Genomic DNA, 13,967 nt, shown 5'->3' with positions numbered 1-13,967 from the left:
AAAGAAGTCTGTTGCAAGTTTATTCACAATGAGTCTACTAAACTACGATGTATGTACTGTAGTTTTTAAGGGCAAAGTTGTCACCAGATTTACTGCAGTAAAACTGACAGCTATTGCATGAGCAAACCCCAGCCAAAATTCAAGATATATATAGAAATCACTGTTGAAAAATTCACATATTCAGAATATAATAATACAATTTTAGTTACAGTTTCAAAAATTCACATCCAGCCAGTAATATGATCAGCATTTATTACAGTTAAACAGAATTTTTTGTATTGAATTCCCTTCAAAATTGAGAGCCTACACTGTGATTTAGAATAATTAATAATTACACAGCTTTGATGTCTTCATTGATTAGTAATGTGCAACAATTTGGTAGAATTGCAACTCACGTTAAATTTACAAACACATCTTTATACACTAGATTGCATAAGGAACAAAAGAACTGATTTATACATATATTTTAAGGAACTGTTAAGAATCCATGTTATTACACCAAAAACTGCGGAAAAAGTCAATATGATACAGTATATCTCTTTTTGCAGACACATTATTTGCATTATTTAAATGGAACTTTTAGTCAGTGCTTTGCCAGATAACATCCTTTGAGCAAAATCTGCAGCTACAGGGTCTGAATTCATGGTCGCTATGGCAACAATTTGATCTTTGCAAGTGTAATATGCACAGAATTTCCCTTCAGAAACTTCTCCTTTGATCACTATGTCATCATACCCAACTCCGTAACCTGTAAAGTTTAATATATTTGAAATTTTGGGCCTTAATTTTTTATTCAAAATTTAGCATGGTCAGTGGTGCAGCCAGAAAAAAATAAGGGGTTTTAATTAAAAAAAGATTTTTTTCAAAATTTTTTTAGGGGGTTTAAAAAAGGGGGGGGGGTTGCGACACCCTAACCCCCCTGGCTGCGCCACTGAGCATGGTATAGGTTATATCACTGGTTTTCTAAACTGTGTTTTGCAGTACCCTGGTAGGTTCGTTGTAATTTTTAGGGTGTCGCACGCTTTCGAATTTTCAAAAAAGCAGTCTCTTTTAAAATTGTCAGAATCAAAACCAAAAAAACAATCACAAATAAACTATAAGAGAGAAATGCTGGTGACAACAACAAGAACAGAAGTCCCACAAATCACTTTTTAATAAAAAAAATGTATATATAACATATATCACATTTCCAAATATGTTGCTACAAAAATAAGTTTATGAAAAACTGGGTTTAAATCTTTCAAAAACTCTTGAAAGCCATTGTATCTCACCTGTATATCTTAAACTTTTCCCATACTGCTGTGTCCAGAAGAAAGGTACAGACTCTACTGACTGTAGTTCATCATTAGGTACGACCATGTTAGTACCTGCTACTCTACCATGGTAATGTGCCATCTGCCAATGCTGTATGTTTGAAGGTTGCCAATCCCTTAGCCTAGACAGAAATAAAAATTACATAAAAAAGTTAAAAAAAAAGAAATTAAAAAAGGAAAAAAAAAAGTTAACAAGTTGTACAGTAATTAAACTGGATGCAGCTACCATTGTGGGTGTACTAACATACTGCTAAGTCTGTTTAACCAGTTATCTGGTTGGATGCTTAATACCAGTAACATCTCTTTGGGTAAAACAAGTAGCTCTAATTACTTCAAGCCAGTGGTCACTATTAGGTTGTTAGCATTGTCACTTGTCAGCAAACAAAAAATCACAAAGTAACAAATGTGGTAATTTGCAATTTGGTGTGTGAAACAGAACACCCGTGTTATAACTACTGTCGTTTAACAGCCACGCAAGGATAAATCAAATTTGATTTTTTATCAAATTTTCTTACATTTGAGGAAACATTGCAATATCTCCGGCAGCGTAAATATTTTCAAAAATCTCGCCATCTCCGGAGCTCTTTAGTGCTCTCATGTGGCGATCGACACCAACAAAACCATGGCTGCTGATCTGAATTCCTGTGTCTTTTAGAAATTCAGTAGCAGGGATCATGCCAACTCCAGCTATTACCAAATCAGCCTGAATTTAAAATTTTGTTTAAATTAGATTACAATGTTTTGGTGTATTCTATCATTTTAAAATTGCTATTCTTTAGAAAATCAGCCTGGATGTTGAAATTTCAGTAAAATTATCTTTCCAGCAAGACTCCACTGTGAATGTATTATTGCATTCTCTCATTTGCTTTTCTAGCAATACTATTTAAACCCGAGCCAACTCTTTTCAAAATTACAAGATCTAGTAATGTGAATCACAATAGGACTTCAACCATATAAACACCCGTGTTATAACGACTCTAGTTTTTCGGCCACACGAGAATAAGCAAGTTAAAATCATTCATACAGAATAAAAATCCATCGTACCTCCAGTTCTGAACCGTCTTTAAGAATTGCTTTCGCAACAGCGCCATTCTCTCCTTTTAGTTCAACCATTGAAGCATTCATGTGAAACTTTACTCCTTTCGATTCGTGCATTTTTTGCAAGAAAAGACCAACCTGTTTTATAAACATTTGTTAAAACATAAAAGCAGAATATTACTGATTTTCCAAACTTTAAACAGTAGAAATTTATTTTAAGGAATTTCGCAAAAAAATGATGAGTAAGCGACACTTATAAGTTACATTTATACACCACATGCCCGCTTACGGGCTTGAATAAAATATCATTGTGGTTATTTTTTTGTGATTTTTTGTATGGCTGCCAATTTGGACAAATCATCAATAACCTCTGGATTGAAGCAATCAATTGAGTTGAGACACAAGCACACTTAAATCTTAAAATAACAAATATATCCACCCCACAACACAACTAAAAGGACAAATTTTTAAATTAACCTCTTTGCCAAGAACTCTTTCAAACGGAACACTAAAGAATTCGCAAACACTGATTGATTCCGCTTTTGACACAAGTGAAGCTGCAACTTCCATTCCAATAAAAGAAGCACCACAGATGACCACTTTACGGCCTTTTGCAACCTCAGCGATGGCGTTAGCATCATTAGGGGTACGAAGGACATAGACATTTTTCAAGTCCCAACCAGGAATAGGCAAAGTACGTGGCCTTCCACCTATAAATAATAAATCGTTAATATAAAAGTTAAAAAAGTAAAAATGTTAATATAAAAGTTAAAAGTAAATATGTTAATATAAAAGTAAAAACAATACTGACTACATTTTGAGATTCAATCACGTTTAGCAGTTGTTTTTTTTTAATATTTATATTTTTACTATGATAATGCAGATAGTATATAACAATTCATGACAATTGTTCTACTTCAGTGGTCACTAAAAGGTTTTTAAAAATTGTTGGACATATAAAAAAATTTCCCATTTTAACAGTTTTAATCACATGCGTTATAATAACAGTTACTGCCTACCATAAGAGTATAACCAATTATGATCAAATTTAAATTTAAAATTCAAAAACCTGTCGCAACCATCAGTTTGTCATATTTAAACGTATCTCCATCTTCGCAAGTAACGACCTGCGTTTCGGCATTTACTCCATTAACTCGCTTATTATTTATGATCTTTATGTTCACAGCATCGTAGAACTCCTGCGGTCGTAGGAAAATGGCTTCTGGTTTGATGTCCATGGCTTTGCTCAGTTTTGTCCTGTAAAAAATAATTCCAAATTTTGCTGTTTACGATTTTGTATATGAATAAATGAGTGTAACTTACTTTATCCTCGAATGGCCTCAAAACGACAGTCGTTATAACAGGGGTGTTCATACACTTCGTGCCAGCTTAGGAGTTACCATGTATGTTACTTTGTGGATGATTATTTTTTGTACATAAATGGGTTAGTATTCTAGGCTACCGACTAAACTAGTCAGTTGCGGTAACTATTGGTTACCACGTTTTTTTTAATCGGCCGACTAAAATTTAGTCTGTAGTTTTTCATGTTTAGTCAACCGACTAAGTTTCTGTGCATTACTTATTACCGAAGTTAGTCCGTCAAAATCCACTGACTAAAATTTTAGTCGGACAGCAAAAAAATCAAAATCGAATTTAAGCGGCGACTACCATGTGTCGACAACAAAATAAATGACAAAAATTACTGCATAAGGAATAGAACCTATTAATGCATGTGAATAGGTTGTTTCATTATTCGAATATAAATATATATTTTACACAGACATAGCAATACACCAGTCCTATTATAAGCTTAGTATTGATTTAATATCAATGTGTGGACATACCTGTCATAAGGCAAATAAGGATCTGCAGATAGAATTGTAATTTTCCCCATAAAGGATTTTTGCCTCAGAGTTTCTGCGCATGTTACTGAAGCTGGCCCCCCTCCCACAATGACAACGTGTGGGCCATCCTCATTTTGCGTTTGCACCATAGGCTTATAACGCTTATGGGTTTCAAGCGCCGATTTGCACGCCCGAATCACAACTTTGTCACCATCTTGAATCACTATATCATGCTTAGGAACACAGTCAAGGCCTGGAAAGTCTTCTATGTCTCCAGTTTTAGCGTTAAAACACGCTCCATGCCACGGGCACCTAACACGACCATCGCGCAACGCACCTTTTACTAAAGGAGCCCCATAATGCGTGCATTTATGGCCAATAGCACTGTATTCCCCTTGATGGCGAACCAGCAATGCTTTTCCGTCGCCTACCGAAACTTCCCGCATTTCTCCATCTTTCATTTCCCCAACTTTGCAAGCGTACGCCTCAACAATCTCATCTTTAGACGTTGTATTTCCACCCATCTTACTCGATAAACAAATTGTACGAACACAAGATTGATAACTGACCAATACGGCAGGGTATCTTGCAGTTGTCACACGCGAAACCGCAAAACTATTCAGTAAATACTTCGAATTGGACGTAAACAGCCGAACGCTGACAAAGAGTGACTTGCAAAACATTGAGCACACACACACACGCTTTGCGCGACCGCACAATTCAAAGGAAACAGGACACAATCGAGTGCCTTTTTCTACCGATATCACTGACTGTCTGTCTATCCCGCAACACCAACAAGCGATTTGCCGATTTCCTTTTTCACCAACAGCGGCCGAAAATATTTGTTTGCAATTCGCAACACGTGTGTACTGTGTAGTTTTAATGATTATATAAACGTTTAGTCCAATGTTACATATATTAACATTGGTTTAGTTACACTTGAGTTAGTCGGTCTACTAAACTACAAATTCGTGCCAGCATTAATGTACTATCTCCGAACTCAATTAAAAGTTGTGTTTTCTTTTATTTTTAGTTACAGTACTTCTTAACCTATTTACACATTTACCAAAGTAATACCCTATACTTGTAGGGTTTACTACAGGTCAGTTTATGTCACGCTTCGTGCTATTATAGTCGATTGAATACTGCGAATAAAGTACGATTTGGCGTTTTCTAAAATTAAACATGAATAGTCATTTAGATTCTAGCTCTTTGTATAAACGTGTAAAAAGTACGTACAAGTCATGTAAGATTTAACTTATATCCCAGTCGTAATTTCGTAATCAGAGTACGTATAGTACAAGCACACTTTTAAATGTTTTCCGTATTCTTTGCTTGCTACTAAATGGGATATGAAAGAAAACCACGTCCCATTTTACCCCACTCTACCATAATATTCAATTTTTTGTTGTTTTCTACAACATAAAAACATATGAAAACTTAACAAAACAACCCAATTAAAAGGCAAGGCAATTAATCCCACACACGAGGAAAATTTGTGATCCCGAAAAAACAGTTCTATTTCGTCATTCGTGACGTCATCATAGCTTAGATCTACTGTAACTTTTTCTCTCGGTGTATTGAACTTCGACTTTCCAAATACCACGATTTTCCGCAAAAGGAAAAACACTTTGGATACGGATTTGTGGGTTTTTAGAAATTCTGAAACTATTTTACATCCACGTAAAGTAGCATTATTGGTTTGAACCTGATTGTCGTCAACTTTTATGGATAATGACGTCATATTTGGTGCCTCAAGTGAACGTTTGGTTGATAGGCTATATAGATTAAAAGGCACTCGACGCTTTTTCTTTATGAATTTGCCAATTAGACGAGAAAATGTGGGCTTTTTTGTATTTTCTTGGATGGTATGTTTTTTGTTCTTTAATAAACATTGTCCAAAACTTTCAATTTTTGTCGGTTGCCTAGATGTTTCTAACACGGCCACTTCAAATTTCCCGGTTTTTATTTCTTCTACTGGCAGTGGACATATCTCGCGTTCGTTTGGCAATTCAAGTCGGACGTTTTCTTGAGGACACTTTATTTCTTCATACCCGATTTTTACAGCAAGAGAACTGTTGAACTTGTATTCGTTGTACACGTCGTTCAAAAATGAACCTAACATTGCCGAGAACAAAGCCAGGACGAAATCTTTCAGCAGCATATTAATTATTTAGACCCCTTTTCGAATATTATGCAAATCCAAATAACAGTGCCCTAACAAAAGAAAACATACATTTTATTCTGTAAACAGTATATGTTTACGGCAATTACTGCATTTATAAATATCACATCACGATTAATGATGGGCCAACACTTAACTTATAAAGTTCAAGCAGAAAATCGGTTTAAAACTGTCGTAAATAAAGTAAGAAATGAAAATGTGATTAAGAAAGATAGCATTCCCATTATTCCAGTTTGAAAGACAGCTTTGGTGATGGTGGCTCCCATTTTTCCATATTCTTTAAACTTATCGCTTGCAGCGTCGTCGGCCATTTTTGTTATTACTTTCTTGTTTAGTTTTTAATTTTAAAGCAGTTCTTCAATTAAACATGACTTTTTCTCGTGCCTGTTAACTTTTGGACGGTGTTCGTAAGCAGGTTCTTATCTCATTCTTCAAACATACTCTTTTAAATTCATAAACAGTAATAAAAAAAATGTGTTTCGTAATTTTTCGTGAAATGTTATGAAAATGTGAGTTAATTATTTGTCATAAGCGTGATTGTGATTCACAAAAATAAACATAGAAATTTCAAATGAGATGTTCATCGCTAGAAAAGATGCAAGCAAATATATTTTCGCGGGAGAATGCAAAATTGTGAAAACAAAAACGATAAACTAATATGTTTACAAATTTATATCTATTCCAGATCACTCGTAGTTTCAATTATTTATTTACATACATGGAAGTAGCAAATACGATTTCGCAACTTTGTCTCAAAAAGTTTGATGATTTGCCAAAAAATGGGAAACCGGAGGAAGGAAAACAATGGACAGCTTTGGCCGGTTTTGTGAAACAATGTGAGTTATTTAACTTATTGTTTTTATTAACTTGTTATAATATATACACTAAATTTTAATTTGCATTTAAGTTTGCACCCAGCTGTACAGAATGTAGCAGTTATATTTCTAAATGTTCAATACCCTCTGTTTTACACAGTTTCCATTAAACTCGTTTATATTTTCTCGATTCTTTATTGCCTCTTTAACACAACTATTTCATACCTGTTTAACACAACTACTTTTAATATTTTACAAGGCAAATTTACACTACACATAAAAATGTTTAATAAAAACGGGCCAAAAATTGAATTAAAGTAATTTATTCTGTATGTGGGTTCAGCTACGTGCACAGTTGCACACTACTCTTTCAGAGGTACAGTATCACAGCCTAGGCAGATAGACTAACGGTAGAATTGCCTTTATTACAATAATCAATAATCAATAAAGATAATAAAGTGATAGGTTAATTTAGATTTATTCCACTATGCAATGTGTCTTCTAACTTACCAATATCTTAATCTAAAATGTTTGCTGACTATGGCTACAGTAGTTACACAGTTTAATAACATATACAGTCAGGTGGAGATGATTATGAAGTTGTTGCTATTGGAACTGGTACCACCTGTTTAGGAGAATCCCAGATGAGAAAAGATGGTTTAATTCTCCACGATAATCATGCAGAAGTTATCGCAAGAAGGTCTTTTATAAGGTAAGGTAGTTTCTGTAAGATTAGTGTTATTTTACATGAAAAATACTTTCTTCGTGTAATGTAAGAATTCATTTGAATTCTTTTGTGAAGAAATAAGTAAAAAATTTGAACAGCACTATGCAACTGTAGCTGATATGTGTTATACTTTTAAACTCAAATGGAGGCTTCAAACCCTTTTTTTTGTGCAGCTGAAATTGCTACATATTATAAAGTTAATCTAAGTTGGGTCAGTGGTACTACACTAGTTCATGTAATAGCCTATGTTAAAAATATAATATATATATTTCGTTCAGATACTTGTATCATGAAATATTATCAACGTGGCAATCAACGAAAACTTCAACTATTTTCAACAAAACCAATGATGGAAAATGTTGTTTGAAGTCGGGTGGTTCTTTTCATTTTTACACAAGCAACACACCGTGTGGGGATGCTACTATTTTTCCGATTTCACAACCTCTTAATCAAACTCAAAGCAAGGGAGTTAAGAGAAAATGTGAGCAAGTAAAATTAAATCCGGAGAAAAAAGTTTGTATTCATGAAACAGCAGATGAAATTGAACAAGCCACTACGCAAACTCAAAGTGATATTAATCGGTAAGATATGTAAAAGATATATTTAGTAATACGGGAATATTATGAAATTGGCCAAGATATTATATATATGGTGATTTATATTGCAATTATGTACCTTTAAGGTGCTAAGGCAAGGAACTATTTTGTTTGTACAGTGTCAACATTTTTCAAAAAATTTTTAATGTTGAAATTTTAGGTATTGCTTGAATATTAAAAAAATGTTACAATTTTTCAAAAGTGCAAAGGCATAATAGGCAAGTTAAAAATATTATGATAAAAGAACATAATGCTATTGTTATAGCAGTAAAAAAATATTATTTTTAGATTAAATACTGTTGCTAGTACTTGCCACACTGTTACATAGTGCTCACAATGTTTTTTTTCTATATTTAAATATAGCAGGTTTTATAGATTCTTCAATAGTCAGATTAGGTATTTTTTTAATTGAAAGTATATATTACACAGCTAAACTTTGTGTAACAGTTGCTTATAAGCATGTTGTGTTATTTTAGGACAGGCGCAAAGTGTGTTGCTGGTGAAAATTCTGACAGGCATGGCAAAGGAATTAATTATCATTGTGTTGGTAGTTTAAGAACAAAGCCTGGACGTGGTGAACGCACAACCTCTATGAGTTGCAGTGATAAAATACTTAAGTGGAACTTAATGGGTTGGCAAGGGCATTTATTATCATTACTAGTTTCCGAACCTATACATATGAAATATATTATTGTTGGTGGGGTTGCTGATACTGTTGCTTTGAAAAGAGCTTTTTATGGAAGAATTTTTAAACATGAAAAGTTTGTTAGTTTGGAGACAAAAATCAATCTGCACTGCCCGTTAATTTACAAAACGGACACAGAATTTCGATTCGGAAAACCTGTTTTTAACAAAAAACATTTAAAACCTTGTGGAAGCTCTCTATCGTGGTGCAAAATTGAAATCAAATCGTTGGACGTTGCAGCAAAAAGTGGTTTTCGTTTGGGGACGGTAAAAAAACATGAAGGCCTCCCTAAATCTTCCACATTTATATCCAGAGCTAGTTTGTTTCAATTGTTTAAGGATGTTACTTATGTTTTACCACAGTGCAGCCTCACAGAGCACCTTGGTAGCATGAAAAACAATTCGTATAAGTTTCATAAACTTTTGGCGGAAGATTATGAAGAAAAATGGAAAACTGTAAAAATGGACTTGCTGCAAAACTGGATTTCGCACAGTGAGGATTTGGACAAGTTTTAATAAAAAAGACATAGTTTCAGTAATTTAGTATTGTCCTTTTTTTACTGTTCTCCTGAACTATTTTTAAGCATTTTTTCCTCCCGAGAAATTTCGTGGATATGAATTTTATTATGTATAACTTAAAATTTGCGGAATGTGTAAAATACGTTACATATATATGTAGGTACAAGGTTATAAGAACATAACAAAATAACGTTTGTGATGGCACCTTGTCGTAACCCTCTATGTCCCAGAAGCCGGAATGTACTATATGTCATTCAACTATTCCTGCATCGATGATATTATATATATATGTTAGAAGGATTTTTTTTGTGTAACGGCGCCATGATTATAAACGCATTGAATACAAAACGCATTTTTTTTTATATTCTTCAAAGCATTTTAAAGTTCCATTTTTAACACAAGTTTAATGAATTAATCTGTGATTGTCAGATCATCATCACTTTGTTTACATAGAATATGAGTGTCATTTTCTATGTTGTACGGATCTATACATAAACGGTCTCCGTTCCAACAGTAGTATGTTGCATAACCCAGCCGAGAATGTACCCACTCCCGCCTAACAAGATGTAAACTGAAGTGTTTTCCAGCTTCTCTTAACTTTGACATGTCTTTAGCGAAAGCGACTTCCCGAAGCTGGTCATGTGTTTGCCTGAATGTAGGCAACATATATTTACCCCAACAAATTCGTAATTTTGAATGTTCATAAAATGCTTGGGCATGTTTTATCAATTTTAAGATTAATTTATTCAGTGAAACAATAGCTTCAACGGAAATTTGATCTTTTTCTTTTCCATCAAGAATACTTATAACATGACTGATCAATTCATCGTGAAGACTGTTCTGAAATATAATAAACACAAAATAAACAACTCGCTATTGGACTATTAAGTATTAACTATGCCTAATATGGTATATATATATATATTAATAACACAGCACTGACGCACTTCACCCTAGGGGGTTGCGGAAGGGTTTCTTTTAAAAAGTTTAAGGAGAAAGTTACACACCGGAATGAAAGATTTTCGACTAATGTACAATGTCTGCCGTTTTGACCTGAATTCATTTTTTTTTTTTCTTTTTTCAATGTCAGATTTCTCGTTTGTAGTTTAGCCAAAGTGCGGTTAATGTTACAGAAACCATAAGGTAACTTGAAAGTAGTTTTGAAAATCACTAACCTTTCGTTTGTTTTGATTTTTATCTTGAATTGTTTTTAAGAGTTCGACCAGTTTAGGCGTCTCGGTCTCATCGCAAAGGTTGGGAGCAATAGCCTCCAATTTGTCCAAGATTGTTTCAAGATAGTCTTGTTTCAGTGTCGCCTCTGCTTCTTTTAGTTTATCCAATGCATCTCTCGATAGTGCAGCTTCGTATTTTCCCATTCTCTTCGTATTAACAAGCCTTCTCTTTGCTTTTTCTATGTCGGACTTTGCCTCTTTAAAGGTCTTGTTAGAGTCTTTGGAAAACGCATCACTATTTTCGTACCGTGTAATAAAATCAGTAATATTCTCCAGTTGTTTTGTTTCGTAGCGTTGTGTTATACGAAAACACTTTAACAGTTCAATCAAATTTGAAACTACGGTCCTATAATCTTCAGTATCCTTGCCCTCGTATGGTTTAACCATTGCTGCAATATTATCTTTACATTCTGCGAGCAAAACTGTTACCTCTTCAAGATCTTCAGAAAATTGATTAATAATTTGTTTGGACCTATCTGGCAAAGTTTCAATATCGTAAGCCTTGTGTCTTTGTATCCCACCGACAGTATCACTATCAAAATGTCCCTCCAGATATTGATCTGATTTAAACTCAGACAACATAGCTTGAAATTTTCGTCCCGTTTCGATAAGTTTAGGCTTCAGAGAATTAATTTTATGGCCCAAGTCTTGTAAAGCTAAGATACTAGTTTCTTTTCCCCACTGTGTTAGTACACTAGCGAGCGATTGTACGGTGCTGCAAAATTTGAACATCTTTTTCAGTGGTGTTAGGTAACCATTTCGTTTTTTCAGCGGTCCGAAAATACGTCTCACACTCGTCCAGCGCTGTGCAGTGAAACACACCAACAAACGAAACTCTTTGCTATCCGTTTTGTGAGACTGACATAAGCTTATTATACTCGAGGTAAGCACGAGATACATCTGATGATCAAATAACAGCAAATTGTCCGCATTGATATTTTCAGTATTGTGAAAGTGTATTCCGTTTTCTCGAAGAGATGTTATATCAGAAGCCATGTAGAACTGTTCCAAGGTGTCAGCTTGCATGATAGCAACTTTCAGTAGACTCTCAGAATACGAATGCTTTGAAGTGGCTTTTCTATTTGAGTAGTGGTCAAACCACTGGTTTAACAAATACACTGCGTATTCATTTAAAGTAGACTGCCATGATTTGTATTCGGAGGAAAAAAGTTCAAATGAGTTGCCAAGTGAGAAATTTTCATAGCACTGTAAATTTTGATAGACTGCGTACAACTCTTGCGGGTTCGATTCTAGCTTATCCATTTCCTTGGGCATAAACTCCAATACCCTTTTAAAAGTCAAACTTGCTTGCTTTATAAACTCGGTTTCCAACTTTGATGTCGTAATACAGGAATATACGCTTGGTAGCAGAACTTGGGTGCAGTGGTAAGTCATGTCTTCCGCCGCAAGTTGTTCTTCGAGATAAACACGAACAACATTGCCATTTACGCAGTTTATTTTACTACCTACGATCATGTCACCAAATGTATCTGTACTCGTTTTTAAAGTCATTGCCGCATCGCTCGCTTCTTTAAAACCAGCTTCATCCAAAACTTTGTTTTTAAAATCAGAAACAACCGTCTTACATTCGTTGATTTGATTTTCTAGTTTTTTAATTCCTTTTGCCAATACTTTTGGCTGGCAAAAATGATCGTAGCTTTGACCTAAAAGGTATAGATTTGCTTCAAGTTTTTTTATTTGTTCACTTGTATCGAAACCGTTTTCCTTCGCAAGTGTCAACTTTTCTGCTGAAGTTTTAACTTCATCAATAAAATCTAGACATTCAAGCATGTTCAAGTCTTCAATCGACTTTGACATAGTTTTCTCCATTTCTTCAGCGCACTGCACAACTTTATAAATGTGCGACTTGGATTTGCTTAGAAAATCTGTAATTGTCTGTCTGCTTTCGTTAAGAAGTCGCTGAAGCAATTCATTGCTTTTACAAATCATTCCATATTGTGCTTCAAAATCCCGCCCGTGGCCTCTGAACGTAAACCGCTTTGTATCTGACAACTGAACGTTGTAAGCGAAACCATTTTGTACTTCTAGCGATGGTCGAAAAGTATCCTTCAGCAAAGTTGCAGTTAGTCCACTTTTGCTGGTATATGGAACATTACTTTTCCAAAAATCTTCAACTGAACCCATGCCTTCGCATACAGCACCTATGCTTACACAGATACAGACTGAAGAGGCGTCTCTATTTACCTCCGGAGTATCTATTCCTTTTTCAAACTCAAGTAGAAAAAGATCTTTTCTCTCTGTAAAACAATGCGGCAAAACGTAGTTTTTGCTTCCATATGCAACCCATGTCTTTTCTTGACTGAAGTACAATACATAGACCTGAGAATACAGCCTCGGAATTCCAATTTCTATTAACAACCCTCTAACTTTAGGTATATATGTGTCTTCTTCTGCTTGAAGCATTGTCAGATTCCTTTTAACAATACTTAAACCCGCGAACTTTATTTTCGCCTCTAAAACACCTGTTACGAAGAAGAAGGACCATAATATTGCCCAAATATGTATAGTAGGGTGGAGGAAGATGGGACACCTTTTCATTCTATTTTCTCGTACATTTTGGTATAGTAAACAAAGAACAATTAAAGAATTATAAAACCTTGTCCTCGCGACTTTCATAGACCATTGTTATTTGTTTAAAACGCGACCAGGATACTTATATATTTTGTGCTTAACGTGTCCCATCTTCCCCCACCTACCTATATCTAATAGCGGTCCGTCAGTCCACCTTGTGCTCGAAATCTATATAGTGTTTTCTATTCAAGTTAGCTCTGTGGTTCAATGTTCTCACGCAGTCACCTATGCGCCACTATTTTAAAAGCATTCACTAAAACTTCAAACTTCGAAAGCCGCTAAACTTCTGACTTCAAATACACAAAACAAACCAACCATAACAACCAACCGCTGTGACTTGATCGTGGTTACAGCTAAAGCGCTGACTGCTGCTCGTTTAGTACTATTTGCATATTTGAAAACCTCACACATTAACATTTTAA

At 34.7% G+C, this 13,967-nt stretch overlaps 3 protein-coding genes across 6 annotated transcripts; 1 reads left to right on the top strand and 2 right to left on the bottom strand.

The window, feature by feature from the left end:
• Position 1: 1 nt before the first annotated feature.
• On the bottom strand, positions 2-4,949 carry LOC149726995 (apoptosis-inducing factor 3-like). The gene is made up of 7 exons (XM_089889900.1): positions 4,196-4,949; positions 3,421-3,608; positions 2,829-3,061; positions 2,358-2,489; positions 1,829-2,016; positions 1,272-1,435; positions 2-748 (listed from the first exon to the last, which is right to left on the bottom strand). The coding sequence occupies exons 1-7, from the start codon at positions 4,876-4,878 to the stop codon at positions 567-569; spliced, it is 1,770 nt and encodes a 589-aa protein (XP_089746026.1). The 5' UTR covers positions 4,879-4,949; the 3' UTR covers positions 2-566.
• Positions 4,950-5,086: 137 nt separating this feature from the next.
• On the top strand, positions 5,087-10,590 carry LOC149726994 (tRNA-specific adenosine deaminase 1-like). 4 transcript variants are annotated; one of them, XM_089889904.1, is made up of 4 exons: positions 5,087-7,216; positions 7,778-7,907; positions 8,201-8,503; positions 9,566-10,590. In XM_089889904.1, the coding sequence occupies exons 1-4, from the start codon at positions 7,039-7,041 to the stop codon at positions 9,594-9,596; spliced, it is 642 nt and encodes a 213-aa protein (XP_089746030.1). In that variant the 5' UTR covers positions 5,087-7,038; the 3' UTR covers positions 9,597-10,590. The 4 variants fall into 4 exon arrangements, with proteins under 4 accessions (XP_089746030.1, XP_089746031.1, XP_089746028.1 ...); XM_089889905.1 differs by lacking the exon at positions 9,566-10,590 and adding an exon at positions 9,000-9,179 and having other exon boundaries at positions 5,089-7,216; XM_089889902.1 differs by having other exon boundaries at positions 5,100-7,216; positions 8,995-10,083.
• On the bottom strand, positions 10,062-13,423 carry LOC149726993 (uncharacterized). Its single transcript, XM_089889892.1, has 2 exons — positions 10,897-13,423; positions 10,062-10,561 (listed from the first exon to the last, which is right to left on the bottom strand). Exons 1-2 carry the CDS (start codon positions 13,375-13,377, stop codon positions 10,133-10,135), a joined length of 2,910 nt encoding a protein of 969 aa, XP_089746018.1. The 5' UTR covers positions 13,378-13,423; the 3' UTR covers positions 10,062-10,132.
• Between the last annotated feature and the right edge of the window lie 544 nt (positions 13,424-13,967).

The sequence above is a fragment of the Ciona robusta genome, chromosome 12, assembly GCF_009617815.1.
Source record: "Ciona robusta chromosome 12, ASM961781v2".
NCBI lineage: Eukaryota > Metazoa > Chordata > Ascidiacea > Phlebobranchia > Cionidae > Ciona > Ciona robusta.
This window is presented reverse-complemented; position numbering and strand designations above follow the sequence as displayed.